Source organism: Leopardus geoffroyi, chromosome B1 (genome assembly GCF_018350155.1).
Source record: "Leopardus geoffroyi isolate Oge1 chromosome B1, O.geoffroyi_Oge1_pat1.0, whole genome shotgun sequence".
Lineage (NCBI taxonomy): Eukaryota > Metazoa > Chordata > Mammalia > Carnivora > Felidae > Leopardus > Leopardus geoffroyi.
Window position 1 is genome coordinate 5,766,390 of NC_059327.1, and position 14,331 is coordinate 5,780,720.

Below are 14,331 nucleotides of genomic sequence, written 5' to 3' on the forward strand. Positions count from 1 at the left end.
TATACAAAAATTAACTCAAAATTGATCCTAAAACTAAGAATAAAGCCTAAAACTATAACATTTCTAAAAGAAATCATAGGAGAAAATATTTGTGACCTTAAAGCTGAAGAATCTACTAAATACTGAACTTGTATACCACCATTTAAAATTTTTATTTTCATTTAAAAAAATGTTTATTTATTTTGAGAGAGAGAGGGAGAGCAGGAGCAAAGGAGGGACAGAGAAACAGGGAGAGAGAGAATCCTAACCAGGTTCCACAGTTAGCACAGAGCTCCATCCATGCAGGGATTGAACCCACAAAATGTGAGATCATGACCTGAGCCAAAACCAAGAGCCCAACTGACTGAGCCACCCAGGTGCCCCTTTATACCACCTTTTGTATGGCAAAGGTGATTGGTTTTATCTGTTTTATCACGCCATTATGTGATTCTAAATCTTCTTGGCATTCACTGTCACTTACTTGGTGAGGACAATAACTTTATCTTCAATACTGAGTTGAGCTCACACTCCCAAGTAAAGGTGTTACCATTTCTTCAGTTTGTTAGGCCAACCATTTGTGATAATGATGTGATTATGGATCAGAGATTTGGGTCTAGGAAGTGGGGTTTTGGCTCAAGGTATGCATGTGCTCAAGGTAATTCTTTAGAACCTGTGTGCTGGTTGGATCCTACTAACAGCTGCTATAACAAATGGGGATGAATGAATGGATGGATGAAAGGAAGACTGGAGCGGATGGTAGTCCATATACAAGTACATATACCCTGCCGCTGGATTTAGTAGAAAAGTCCTAAACGTGTGTGGTTTCCAGTTTCAACTGACACCACTAGTTACTATGTGGCCTTGGACTGGTCAGATAACTTCCCTTGAACCTGGTTGCTTATTTGTGTAAATGAGATAATATTGCTCACTTTTTCTAACTGAGCTTCTGTGAGCATAAAATGATCCAACGTAGAATAAGACAAAGCTTTTTTAATTGTAAAGGAATAGGGGTGGAGAGGGGGAGAATCAGTCCACTGTTGCCCCCACGGTACGATAATGAACACCTCTAAAATGACAGGATTTTAGTGAGAATCTAGGAGGAAATACATTTATATATACGCTTTGTAAATTGAATAAGAACCTTCACCTCCTAGGTAAGATTAATTTTGATAATACCTCTAGAGCCCATGATAAAGGGTTCAACAAACGTCAGCTACTATTTCTACTATTAAGGTGGGTTTTTTTGTTCGTTTGTTTTAACAGGAGAATGAAACTTGAAAAGTTTCAGTGACTCACATCAGTACCTCACAGCTAGTAAGTGATGGATAGTAGTTTCCAAAGTCCAAGTCCAGTCTGACTCCAAAATGGAGCCCGTACTCTAATCATTAGGTTACAAGGAAGTCCCTTTAACTTTAAAATTGCTTTCCACTTAGCTCCGGAATGGGATATGTTCTACAGGACAAAACACAAAGATGGGGCTGAAATCATTGGAAATGAAGGTTTTTATACATTCGGTGGTTCATCCTTTAATACAGACGGCATGGACCCTTTAACTGATTTAGTGTTTCAGGGAGATTAAACACAAACCAAGCAAGCCCTTCCCGGCCCTAAAAGTCCTCCCCAGGAACACGTGGGAGCTCGCGCAGCCCAGCCAAAGCCAGCAGCTCCCAGCAGCACGCGTGCGCGCAGTGCCCGGGGTGGGCCCTGCGGGAGTGGGCGGAGCCCAAAGGGCGGGAGGTTTGAATCCCGGGGAGGTTCAACCGCGCTGCCGCAGGGCTGTTCACCAACGCTGGTCTTCCCCGCTCCCTCCCAGGTTCGCCCGATCCCGCCCGGAGAAGTCCGCTCCGGGATTTGCGGGCGGCAAAACACGAGTGGGACGGCCCGGCAAGGCTCCCCGCGCCCTCACCCCGCCTTGGTAGTCAGAGGTTTAGGGTACATCCCTAGCCGGGATCTGCGGTCCGGGTCCCACATCCTCTCGCTGGGTCGATGTGCGGGGTCCCCATAGAGGGGTGAGACCAGGCTCCCCTCGCCCCACAAAGGATCTGGGACCCTGGGTCCCCATAGCCCCCCGCGGGGTCTGAAACCTGGCTCCCCCGCCTCCCCCAAGATCTGAGGTCCGAGGTCCCCCCAGCGGAGTCTGAGACTTGGCTCTCCCCGCCCCCGCAGGGTCCTCCGGCAGGCATCTGAGGTCTAGGGTTCCCCCCCCCCCCCCGCAGGGGTCTGAGACCCGGATCCCTGTCGCCCGCCTCCCCGCGGGATTTGAGTCCCAGCGTCACCCAGTGGAGCCTGAGACTCGGCTCTCTCCCCTCTCCCAAGTGGGCATCTTAAGTCTGGGGTTCCCCCACCCCCCAGCGAGGTCTGAAACCCCCCCCCCCCCGCAGGGCCTGAGGTCTAGTCCTGCGGGATCTGAGGTCCGGGATCCCCCTAGCGGGGTCTGAGACCCCGATCCCCTTCACCCCCCACCCCACTCAAGATCTGAGGTATCGCCCTACTGGAGTCTGACACTCGGTTCCCCTTCGCCCTCCAAGCCCCCGCAGGATCTGAGGTCCAGGACTCCCCCCCCCCCCCCCCGCCGCGGGATCCGAGGCCCGGGGTCTCTAGAGGTGCCCCTGGCCCCACGAGCTCCCGCGCACGCGGAGGAGTAGAGGTCTGGCTCTCCGAACCGGAACTCGGTGCGCCGACTACCGGGCGGCACAGGAGGACTCGGTGCGCGCGGGGTGAGGGTGAGACTTCGCTGTAGGAGATTCTGAGCAGTTATCTCTCGGAAGTCCCATCCGGCCTGCGACCTAGGACTGTGCCTCCTAAGCGTCCGCCGCTCCCTGGTGCGCCAGATGTGGCTCCGGGAAGCTTCCAAGTGTCCTTACGGAGACAGAAGGGTTTGATTCGGGGTTTTTTTGGGGACACCCGTCCTCGTAATTTCCGAGAGGACCGAAAGACTCGCAGAGGGGGACGCTGACCAGCGTTATTACTCTGCTGGACGAATCCGAGTCTGGGCGCTGGAAAAGCCCCTCGGTCTCCTTTAACGCGAGCTGGGACTTTACCAACGCCCCTCCTCCCCGGGCCGTTTAGAAAACGCGGATTAGCAGATTTCCTCAGAGCCGGAGGGGAGGGGCGCGCGTCAGTCCTGCGCATGCTCAGTGCCACCCGCTCTTGGCTAGCGCAGCCTGGGACGGTGCAGCGGGTTCGCGCGTTGCGGGTCTCTCATGGAGGCTCCCGGGACGCCAGGCGGCGGGGTCTTGAAAGGTGAGGGGAATTCCCGCACTCTGGGAGTTGAGTCGGAGGCGTCGGGCGGGCTTGAGGGCGGGCGCCCAGATCTCGGCGAGCGTGTGGACGGAGCTCGCGGGGCTCTTGGGGACGCGAGCTTGGCCTTTCCGGAAGTCAGCCCGGCATCCTGTGGAGGGAGGCTGTCCCCGTGTGCGGTGTTCTCACCGTCCCTGTGGAGAGTGGGGGGCTGTCACCGTCCCTGTGGGGTGTCCCTGTGGGGAGTGGGGGGGCTGTCCCCGAGTCCGCTACCGTCACCGTCCCTGTGGGGTGTCCCTGTGGGGAGTGGGGGGCTGTCACCGTCCCTGTGGGGTGTCCCTGTGGGGAGTGGGGGGGCTGTCCCCGAGTCCGCTACCGTCACCGTCCCTGTGGGGTGTCCCTGTGGGGAGTGGGGGGCTGTCACCGTCCCTGTGGGTTGTCCCTGTGGGGAGTGGGGGGCTGTCCCCGAGTCCAGTACCGTCACCATCCCTGTGGGGTGTCCCTGTGGGGAGTGGGGGGCTGTCCCCGAGTCCACTACCGTCACCGTCCCTGTGGGGTGTCCCTGTGGGGTGTCCCTGTGGGGAGTGGGGGGCTGTCACCCTCCCCATGGGGTGTCCCTGTGGGGAGTGGGGGGGCTGTTCCCGAGTCCGCTACCGTCACCGTCCCTGTGGGGTGTCCCTGTGGGGAGTGGGGGGCTGTCACCGTCCCTGTGGGGTGTCCCTGTGGGGAGTGGGGGGCTGTCCCCGAGTCCAGTACCGTCACCATCCCTGTGGGGTGTCCCTGTGGGGAGTGGGGGGGCTGTCCCCGAGTGCACTACCGTCATCGTCCCTGTGGGGTGTCCCTGTGGGGAGTGGGGGGCTGTCACCCTCCCCGTGGGGTGTCCCTGTGGGGAGTGGGGGGCTGTCCCTGAGTCCACTACCGTCACAGTCCCTGTGGGTTGTCCCTGTGGGGTGTCCCTGTGGGGAGTGGGGGGCTGTCACCCTCCCCGTGGGGTGTCCCTGTGGGGAGTGGGGGGCTGTCCCTGAGTCCACTACCGTCACCGTCCCTGTGGGCTGCCCCTGTGGGGTGTCCCTGTGGGGAGTGGGGGGCTGTCACCCTCCCCATGGGGTGTCCCTGTGGGGAGTGGGGGGGCTGTTCCCGAGTCCGCTACCGTCACCGTCCCTGTGGGGTGTCCCTGTGGGGAGTGGGGGGCTGTCACCGTCCCTGTGGGGTGTCCCTGTGGGGAGTGGGGGGCTGTCCCCGAGTCCAGTACCGTCACCATCCCTGTGGGGTGTCCCTGTGGGGAGTGGGGGGGCTGTCCCCGAGTGCACTACCGTCATCGTCCCTGTGGGGTGTCCCTGTGGGGAGTGGGGGGCTGTCACCCTCCCCGTGGGGTGTCCCTGTGGGGAGTGGGGGGCTGTCCCTGAGTCCACTACCGTCACAGTCCCTGTGGGTTGTCCCTGTGGGGTGTCCCTGTGGGGAGTGGGGGGCTGTCACCCTCCCCATGGGGTGTCCCTGTGGGGAGTGGGGGGCTGTCCCCGAGTCCGCTACCGTCACCGTCCCTGTGGGGTGTCCCTGTGGGGAGTGGGGGGCTGTCACCATCCCTGTGCGGTGTGGCGGGGACTGTCTCCGAGTGCAGTACTGCCATCGTCCCTGTAGGGTATCCCTGAGTCCAGTACTGTCACCGTCCCTGTGGGGAAGGGGGGCTCTCCGATTCCAGTACTGTCACTGTCCCTGTGGGATGCCTCTTTGGCAAGTGGGGGGTTATCCTGTGGGGCATGGAGGCGACTGTCCCCCACTGCGGTGCTGTCACCGCCCCTGTAGGGTGTGGGGGCTGTCCTTGAGTCCCGTGTGTCCCCACCCTCGGTGGATGTGGGGGGGGCTGTCCTTGAGTCCCGTGTGTCACCACCCTCGGTGGATGTGGGGGCTGCCCCCCTGTACACAATGTAAAGTTGGGTGGTTATATGGTCCTTTGTGGAGAACGTACTCTTCACTAGGAAAGTTGAGCACGGTTTGGGAATTTGGGGAGTTAAGCAGGGTTTAGGAATTTGGGAAGAGCATCCAGGGTTAAGAAGGTAAGCTCTACATGCGCATGAATAAAGTTGTTCTTTGCTTGAAGTTTTAAGAACCATAGTAGCACTGATGCTATTTGGCATAGGTGTTTGTTAGAAGAAGCTTTAAATTTACTTTTTGATGTAAGTAGAACAAGATGAAAATCTGTTGAAATCCTCGGAGAGGAATGTTAGAATTTCAAATATATTACATGTCGTGGGTTTAAAAAAAATTTTTTTTTAGTATTTGTTAATTTTTGATAGAGAATCCCAAGCAGGCTGGGAGCTCTCAGCTCGAAGCCCAGGAACTGTGAGATCATGACCCGAGCGGAAGTCCGATCCTTAACCCACCAGCCACCCAGGAGCCCTAAATCGGTTGCATGTTAATATCTTGTTTGTTTTCAGATGTAGTGGCCTATGTTGAAGTCTGGTCAGTAAACGGAACAGAAAATTATTCAAAGACATTTACAAACCAACTTGTGGACATGGGAGCAAAGGTGAGAAACTCATTTTCCCCCCGGCTGCTCGTGGCAGTCCTCTTTACGTGATAGAAATACTTGGATTTTCTTGTTGGGAGTTACTGCTTAGAACATGAAGGAAGAAGGACAAAGACAGTGCGTAGGTGGCGGGTGGGCCACATTGCATGATAGGACCACATTATAACAGTAAGATTACAGAACAGTTGGTTTTGTGGGTGATGAGAGGAGACTCTAGGATAGACACGGGGCTTCTGCCATTGGTTAATTGGATGCAGGATGTTGTTGGCCGAAGTGAGAAATATAGGAGGAGGAAGAAATCTTTTAAGGGAAAGATTGCGAATTTGGGCCTATTGAAAACATCTGACGGACATTTGGATCCACACGTAGGGAATTTGAGATAGTTAAGGCTAGAGGTAACATTTTAGGGGCAAGACCCTGTGGGCCAGGTGTCATGGCTCAGGTGTTTAGGATGAAAGGTGCTGAGAGTGAAACCTATTTAGTGTGTGGAGGACAGGTGATGGGAGCCCTGGACCCAGGGACGAAAGGAGAATGCCAGGAGATTCTGGAAAACAAGTCTGCACGTCAGAAGAGGGATGGAGGGGCGCCTGGGTGGCGCAGTCGGTTAAGCGTCCGACTTCAGCCAGGTCACGATCTCGCGGTCCGTGAGTTCGAGCCCCGCGTCGGGCTCTGGGTTGATGGCTCAGAGCCTGGAGCCTGTTTCCGATTCTGTGTCTCCCTCTCTCTCTGACCCTCCCCCGTTCATGCTCTGTCTCTCTCTGTCCCAAAAATAAATAAACATTGAAAAAAAAAAATTAAAAAAAAAAAAGAAGAGGGATGAACTTCAAAGATGGAACTTTAAAACCATTAACTTGGTGAGAAGATCGTTGAAGGCAGGGCCAGAGTTTAGGCTGAGGCAAGAGAGGCACCCAGGGTGTAAAACCCAGGGTGGCATTCACCTACGGGCAGAGAGGGTGCTTCTAAATTTTGTTGTCTTAGTCCCTTCCCTGATGGAGAGATCAAAGGCTTTGTTTTGATACCTGCTGCATACTTGGGCTAAAACAAATTACACTGGCTGAGAAAAAGGCCGTGGAGTGTGGGAGCTGACAAAATGGCCTTTAATCGTAGTATTAAGGGGTGCCTGGGTGGCTCAGACGGTTGAGCGTCCGACTTCAGCTCAGGTCTTGATCTTGTGGATTGTGAGTTCGAGCCCCGCCTGAGGCTCTGTCCTGACAGCTCGGAGCCTGGAGCCTGCTTTGGATTCTGTGTCTACCCCTGTCTCTCTGGCCCTCCCCTGCTCATACTCTGTCTCTCTCTCAAAAGTGATAAACTTAAAAAAAATTAAAAAAAAAAGAGTAGTATTAAGATCTTAGATCTCCTTGGATCTTTTTGTTTTTCTTTTTTTTTTTTTTCTTTAAGGTTGTTTATTTTTGAGAGAGTGAGAGCGAGCAGGGGAAGGGCAGAGAGAGGGAGAGAATCACCACGCTGTTGGTGCAGAGCCTGACGCGGACCTTGAGATCATAACCTGAGCCGAGACCAAGAGTCGGATGCTTAACTGGCTGAGCCCCGCCAGTCGCCCCTGTTTCTCACCTTTTAATTGAGAAAATTTTCAGATAGAAAAGTTGAACAGAGTGACTCAATAATTGGTTTTTTTTTAAATTTTTTTTAACGTTTACTTATTTTTGAGACAGAGAGAGACAGAGCATGAATGGGGGAGGGACAGAAAGAGAGGGAGACACAGAATCGGAAGCAGGCTCCAGGCTCTGAGCCATCAGCCCAGAGCCCAACGTGGGGCTCGATCTCACGGACCGCGAGATCGTGACCTGAGCTGAAGTCAGACGCTCAACCGACTGAGCCACCCAGGCACCCTGACTCAATAATTGTTAACATACTTGTTGCATCATCGTTTCTTCCATGCAGTATATTTACGTGTGAAAGTGTTTTTTCCTAAACTGTTTGAAAGTAAGTCCCAGATAAAATTTGCCCCCAAACAGGTTCAGTATGTATCCTCTGAAAACAAGCAGTTTTCCTGTGTGATAGGCCATGTCCACATCTGAGGGAGACAGCGATGGTTCCGACTTGACACCTGTTACTTCTAGCAGCGTTCGAGAGCCCCACTGCCAACTGTACTTGGTTTTGTCTTTCCTGTCCGCATCTGGTGCGTGTCTGGTGGTATATCATCATGGCTTGAAATTCTATCTTTCTGCATGTTTTCGTATATTTATTTTGAGTCTGTTCAGGGCTCCAGCTCTTAATTTCCATTGGGTTTTTCCTTCTTGATTTGTAAGCATTCTCTCTATTTTTCAGTTGACCAGAATCTTTTCTGGCCATATGAATTGCAAGATTGTCAGTTAACTCTGTGGTTTGTCTTTTCATCTTCACTATGGTATCTTTTGTCGATAATTGTAACCCAGATTATTTCTTTGTGGTGAGCTTTGTTGTGTGGATCTTGTTTAAAAAAACACAACTGTCTGTGCCTATACCAAGGTTATGAAGATTTCTCCTGTGTTATTTTCTGAAAGCCTTATTTTGCCTTTTACATCTAGATTTACGGTGCATCTGGAATTGGTTTTTATCCATGGTATGAAATAGTTGTTTCATTTTTTTCCATGTGAATATTCTTTTATCTTAGCACCATTCATTGACAAATCTCCTCTAACTGGTCTCCGAAGTAATACCTTTGTCATCAGTCAGTTCACCATATGTTTCTATATCTGTGTATCTGTTCTCATGACAAACCAGTCTTAAGTGTTCTTTATAATGAAACTTCAGAAGTCTTTCTTTTTTTTCCTTCCAAGGTGTCCTGGCTGTTCTTTGACTTTTGCTTTTCCAAATATATAAGAATCAGTTTATCAGTGTACAGCATAAAGCTTTTAAAAAATTTTGAATGGGATTAGGATTGATAAAAATAGACCAGTATGGAGAGAACTGACATTTTTATGAAATTGAATTTTCCAGCCCACGAACCTGTATGCCTTTGTTGATTTTGGTTTCTTTAATTTCTTTAAGTAATGTTTTATAGTTTTCTCTGGGCAGTTTTGATGCTATTATAAATGGCATCTTCTGGGGCACCTGGGTGGCGCAGTCGGTTAAGTGTTTTACTTCGGCTCAGGTTACGTTCTCACAGTCCGTGAGTTCGAGCCCCGTGTCGGGCTCTGTGCTGACAGCTCAGAGCCTGGAGCCTGTTTCAGATTCTGTGTCTCCCTTTCTCTCTGACCTTCCCCTGTTCATGCTCTGTCTCTCTCTGTCTCAAAAATAAATAAACGCTAAAAAAAAATTTTTTTTAATAAATAAATGGCATCTTCTAAATTCCTTTTTCTGTTACTTGTATATAGAAATAGTTAATTTTTGCATATCTGCCTTGTGTCCAGAAGACTTAGCAAGTTCATTTATGAGATAGGGCTTTTTTAGGATTTAAAAAAAGTACACAATTGAATATTATGTACACGTAATATTCAATTTTTTGAATTTTATTTCTATTTTTATTTCTATTTTTTTTCTAATTTTATTTCCATTTTTCTAATCCTCATACCTTTTATTTCTTTTTCTTGATGTACTGCACTGGTGAGGACCAATGTTGAATAGAGTGCATATATCAGGCATCTGTCTGGTTCCTCTACTCAAGGGAAAACTTTTGAAATTTTCACCTAATGCAGTTTTTTTTTCTTTTTACATTTTAAGACTAACTTTAATCTCGAAATCACATATCCATATACCTGTTTCCTTTTTTGTTGATTTGTCTTAAATGCATGTTTTGTCAAAGATTGTAAACAAATATTTACCATGTCTGTTACATGTAACACACAGGAATGGCTTTTAACAGATACCCATCGGCTTCCCCCACAACATTTTTTTTATTATAAATACAGGTATCAAAACAATCCTGAACATATTTTTGATACTACTAGTGGTCAGCACCGACACCGCTTCAAAAATTAACACAATTTGTGATGAGATTCATTGTACCTGCTACTTTAGACAATTTCAACTTGAGTCTCTTTCACTAAGATGGATAAAGCATGCCATTTCTGTTTTTCCTTTTTGAGATTTTTTTACTTTTCAGAAACACATGCTTCCACAGCATCTGATTCTCCATGCTTTCGTCTTGTAAACCTGAATTCTGAGTACTCCAGGTTTATGGTTAAATGACAGTGCCTTAACAAGAGAAAAAAAATGGTGCTGCGTTTTTCCTCCTGTAAGCTGAAAATATAATGGTGTACATATATTAAATATATTCTCACAAATTTCCAGGTCATATTTACCAGCTGGAATTCTTTTACTTAATGTGTGGGTATTTTGCATTGTCATTTAACATGAGTAGAAGGTTGTTGATTTAAGACAAGTTTGAGATCCACTAAAATTAATTGTTGTATGTCCTTCTGGTGGCTGTGGAAGCTTCACATTTTCTTTGGACATCATGAGACGTCTTAGCTCTTGAAGTACAACTTTAATGGTATATGAATTTTGCCATTTTGCTGACACTGGTATACTCCATGCACCCACCATTCTACTGGAATTATTAATTCCATTCATATTAATTTTGGTTACAAATCTAACTGATGGAAGAGCTTCTTAGTATTTAGGTCCACATTCTACTTTCAAGCTATATATTGTTTTTGTCCATGGTGGTCCAATAATCATGCCTTCCCACCTTAGAGGTGTCATATCTTCATCATCTTCAAGGCCCCAGCTAACCATACCATCGCCTACTCCTTTTTGTCCTTCTTCAAGTTCTTCCAACAAGCGAAAATTACGAGGAGGAACTTTAACTCCTGTGGAGGCCACCATTTTCTCCTGTAGCCCCACCTAATGCAATTTTTTTTTAATTGGAGTGTAGTTGACATACAATATTATATTAGCTTCAGGTTTATAACATAGAATTCCACACATATGTATTATGAAATGATCACCAGGGTAAATCCAGCTACCATCTGGCACCAAAGTTATTGCAGTACTATTGACTGTATTCCCTATGGTGTACTTTTCATCTCCATGACTTATTTTGTAACTGGAAGTTTATACCTTCACATATTTTGCCCATTTCCTCACCCCTCTATCCTCTGGTACCCACCAGTTCTCTGTATTTATGAGTCTGTTTTGTTTTTTAGATTACATATATAAGACCTATTGTATGCCTAATGCAGTTTTTTTTAACATCAGGTCCTAACTTGCTAAGAGTTTTCTTCATGAATCCACTTTTTGATTTCATCAAATGTGTTTTCTGCACGTAGTGAGATGATCTTAAGATTTTTACTTTGTTAACGTAGCGAATAACCATTTATTTCAATGTTAACCAACTTTGTAGTCATGGAATAAACTCAAGGGGTGGGGTTGTATTATCCTTTCTGTATAATTGTTGGTACAGTTTGCTTTCTTTTTCTTTTTTGCAAATATTCAGGGAGTGATACTGGCTAGTCATTTTCTGTTCCTGTGGTTTAGTATTAGTGTGCTGGTTTTATAAAACAAGTTGCAGAATTGTGACTCTTTTTTATTCTAAGTTAGTATGGTTTGGTATTATTTATTTTAAAAATTTTTGATATAATTTGCTGATGAAGGCAACTAGTCCTGGCGTTTTCTTTGTAGATTTTTAAAAAACTTTCTGTTACAGTTTTTAATTTGTTTGAAAACAGGATTATGCATTTTTTCTATTCTTATAAGTGATTTTAGAAAGCTGTTTTTTTCTTAGAAATGTATCCATTTTATCTAAATTTTTCAAATTTATTGGATCAAAGCTATTCATAATATTCTGTTTGAATCTTTTAATGTCTTCATGATCTATAGTGATGATACCTTCTTCAGACTGATAGTGGTTATTTGTGCCTTCTCTCTTATTTTCCTTATAACGTTTATCTGGGTTTTACTGACTTTATTAGTTTCTCCAAAGAACCAACTTTTGGTGTTCTTGATCCTCCTTTTCATTTGTATTAATTCTGGCCTTATTTTTATAATCACCTAACTCAGTCTTTGGTTTTAATTAGTTGCTCTTTTTCCAGCTTTTTCAGATGGGTGCATTGATATTCAACCTTCTTTTTATATATGCATTTTTTTATGACATTGTTAAATTAACATTTGTTAAGTGGAACTCAAGGTTCTGAATGGTGAACACAGTTCAACAACAAGCCATAGAGAAACTGAAACAGTTTATTATTAACAGGTCCTGGAGGAGGTACATGACATACCTGGAGGGGCCACTTGGGGAGGTCAGGGCAGGGTGCAGCCAGAGAGAAGGCAGGGCTCAAGGATGGATGCTTTGGGCTTCCTAGGCTGGGGATGGATTAGTCAATTCACATCAAAGAGTAAGGTTTTGGTAGTTCCATGGGATCTTATTTAAGGGGTACACAAGGGGAAGGACCTTGGAGGTGAAGGAGATGGTTGGTCACAAGTTTCACTGACATTTGCTTGTGACTGTGGGGGCTGCTATCTAGGGTGTGTGCTTGCATGAGGGGTTAGTGCTGGTTTAAGACCCCTGCAGGCTGCTTGGCCAAACAAAATGGATGCCACGGCAGCAGTACCCTGGAGTAGCTTAGCTAAACTCTCCACAGTATTGTACTTCTCCATTTCTCCTGAAGCTGGGCTTTCCCTGTGTTCCACAAGGCTTTGTTGGGTAAGTTGCAGCATCTAGATCTGCTTTTCTGTTTTATCTAGTGGTTTGTGTTCTCACTTCATCTCTAGATAAGCTTGATATTTTGTTTGTTGTTGGGCATTTTTTTGTTTTGCTTTTGTTTTTTAGTTGAGTATTGTATATATTTAAAATTGTTCAGCATTAGTTTGAGACCTAGAATTGTATTTTCTTTTTTCAAAATAGATTCATGTTTGCTTCAGTCATGATGTTTTTAGTGCTCATAATCCAGGATTATCTTAATCCATTTGCAGGATTGGAGATTATTTAAAACTGGACTGTAGTGTGGGTCCCTGTAGGTGTGGTTCACCGTTGCTTCTGTATCAGCCCTTTGGGGTCTCCATCCAAGATGTGAGGGCTTTGCCAGATTCCCTTTTCCCATTCTGAGGCCGGCAGTCCAATTTTTGTCCCCCTTGTCCTCAGAGGCATTTAGAAGTGCTATGCAGTGTTTGCTAAATTTGACAAAGCCCTAGGAAAAGAATAACCCAGAATGCTAAACTCTTCTGATTGTGTCCATCTGTACCTAGAATCTTGGCTCAGTAATAATCCCTCACTGCCTCAACAGCTCTCCATGGCCTTCTGGTAGGTAGATAGACAAAGAGATATGTTTGTGTATTTTATCAAGACAATACATACATGTTGCTTAAAAGGGCAATTGTGCAGTGCCGTGAAGTTCATAGTAAAAACAAAGAGAAACCAACAATCCTTTGGTCTACACTTCTCATTCTGTTTTATTAAGGCAGCCTTTTTCAGATCAGTTTTATGTTTCTTTTGATATTTACCTTTATATTTCCCAACAATGTGCATATATTATCTTGATAAAATTAACTGTTGTTGAAAGAATTATGTATTGGATGACTTCTATTTCTGGAAAGATTACATAGAAGAGGAAAATTCTTTGACCCTATGAGTTTGAACTTGCCTTTATTATACCTTTCTTTACCTTTGATTGATATTTTAGCTGATTGTGAAATGCTAGGTGTATATTATTTTTCCTTGAAGGCACTTTTCCATTGTTTCTGACTTCCAGATTGCTTTTGGGAAGCTTGATGCCATTGTCGTGTCTCACTGTTGAGTGTGATTTATCCCCACCTTCACCTTTAAAGAATATTAAATCTTTCTTTACTCCGGCTCTACTAAAATGTCACGATAATATGCTCAGTGTGGCACTGCTTTCATTCTCATGCTGGGCTCTTAGGGATTCTTTTGATCTAGAATCCATGCCCTTTCATTTGAGAAGTTTTTCTTGGATTATTTCTTTACTGATTTCTTTTCCATTTTCTCTATTCTTGTATTTCTTCAACTATTCTTACTTAGCTCCTGATTCTCCTGGTCTGAGCTGATGTTATTACTTATTTTCTATTGCATCCATCTCCTTGTCTTTTTGTTGTTCTTCAGGGGAGAGTTTCTCAAGTATATTATTGTCCAGCATTTCTATGGGCATTTTTTTTTTTTTTTTTTTATGGCATGATAGTGTTAATTTCCAAGAGCTCTTTAGTTTTCTGATCCTTTTAAAAAAATATTTTCCCCATCTTAGAGATAATTTTTCATGAGCACAATATCTTCTGAAGATTTAAATGAATGTTATTTTCTTCCAAATATGTTAAATAAGTGTTTTAATTTCATAAGTATTCTCTTTATTGTCTGTTTCCTGTGAATTTCATTTTGTTTATGTCTTTGGTGTAGAAAGCTTATCTTAAATGTCCTTAATTATCTGACTTGGCTCCCATGCTCTCTACTGAAAATGCGTTGCCAACTCTAACTCTTCACGTCAGAGGTTTTTTGAGAGGGAGTAGAGATAAACACATGCATAACACACCATCCTAACTGGAGAAGATAGGTTTTTTAAGTGGCTTGGTGCATTTGTTAGAGTAGTTTTGTGTGACAGATTCTGAGAAATGGAATTGCTGGGGTGGGCAGTTTAGATGTTTTCCTTTTGACAAATATTGAATAAAGTGTCCTTTTTGATCAACTTTACTTATCCAAT

At 45.8% G+C, this 14,331-nt stretch overlaps 1 protein-coding gene and 1 pseudogene across 6 annotated transcripts in view; one reads left to right on the forward strand and one right to left on the reverse strand.

Moving 5' to 3' along the window:
• The first annotated feature begins 2,653 nt into the window (after nt 1-2,653).
• Nucleotides 2,654-14,331, forward strand: part of MCPH1 (microcephalin 1) — a 273,858-nt gene continuing 262,180 nt past the window's right edge. For 2 of the 6 annotated variants that reach the window (XM_045451886.1, XM_045451879.1), the window contains exon 1: nt 5,655-5,746. Coding sequence is in view for 4 of the 6 variants with exons in the window: in XM_045451845.1 (XP_045307801.1) it covers nt 3,183-3,222; nt 5,655-5,746 (132 nt within the window). In the remaining 2 variants the exon portion in view is untranslated. Of the gene's footprint in view, nt 3,223-5,109; nt 5,274-5,654; nt 5,747-14,331 lie in introns of those variants that run through there. The other 4 variants (XM_045451845.1, XM_045451854.1, XM_045451870.1 and 1 more) reach the window with 4 other exon arrangements.
• On the reverse strand, nt 9,250-10,766 carry LOC123584235 (annotated as a pseudogene).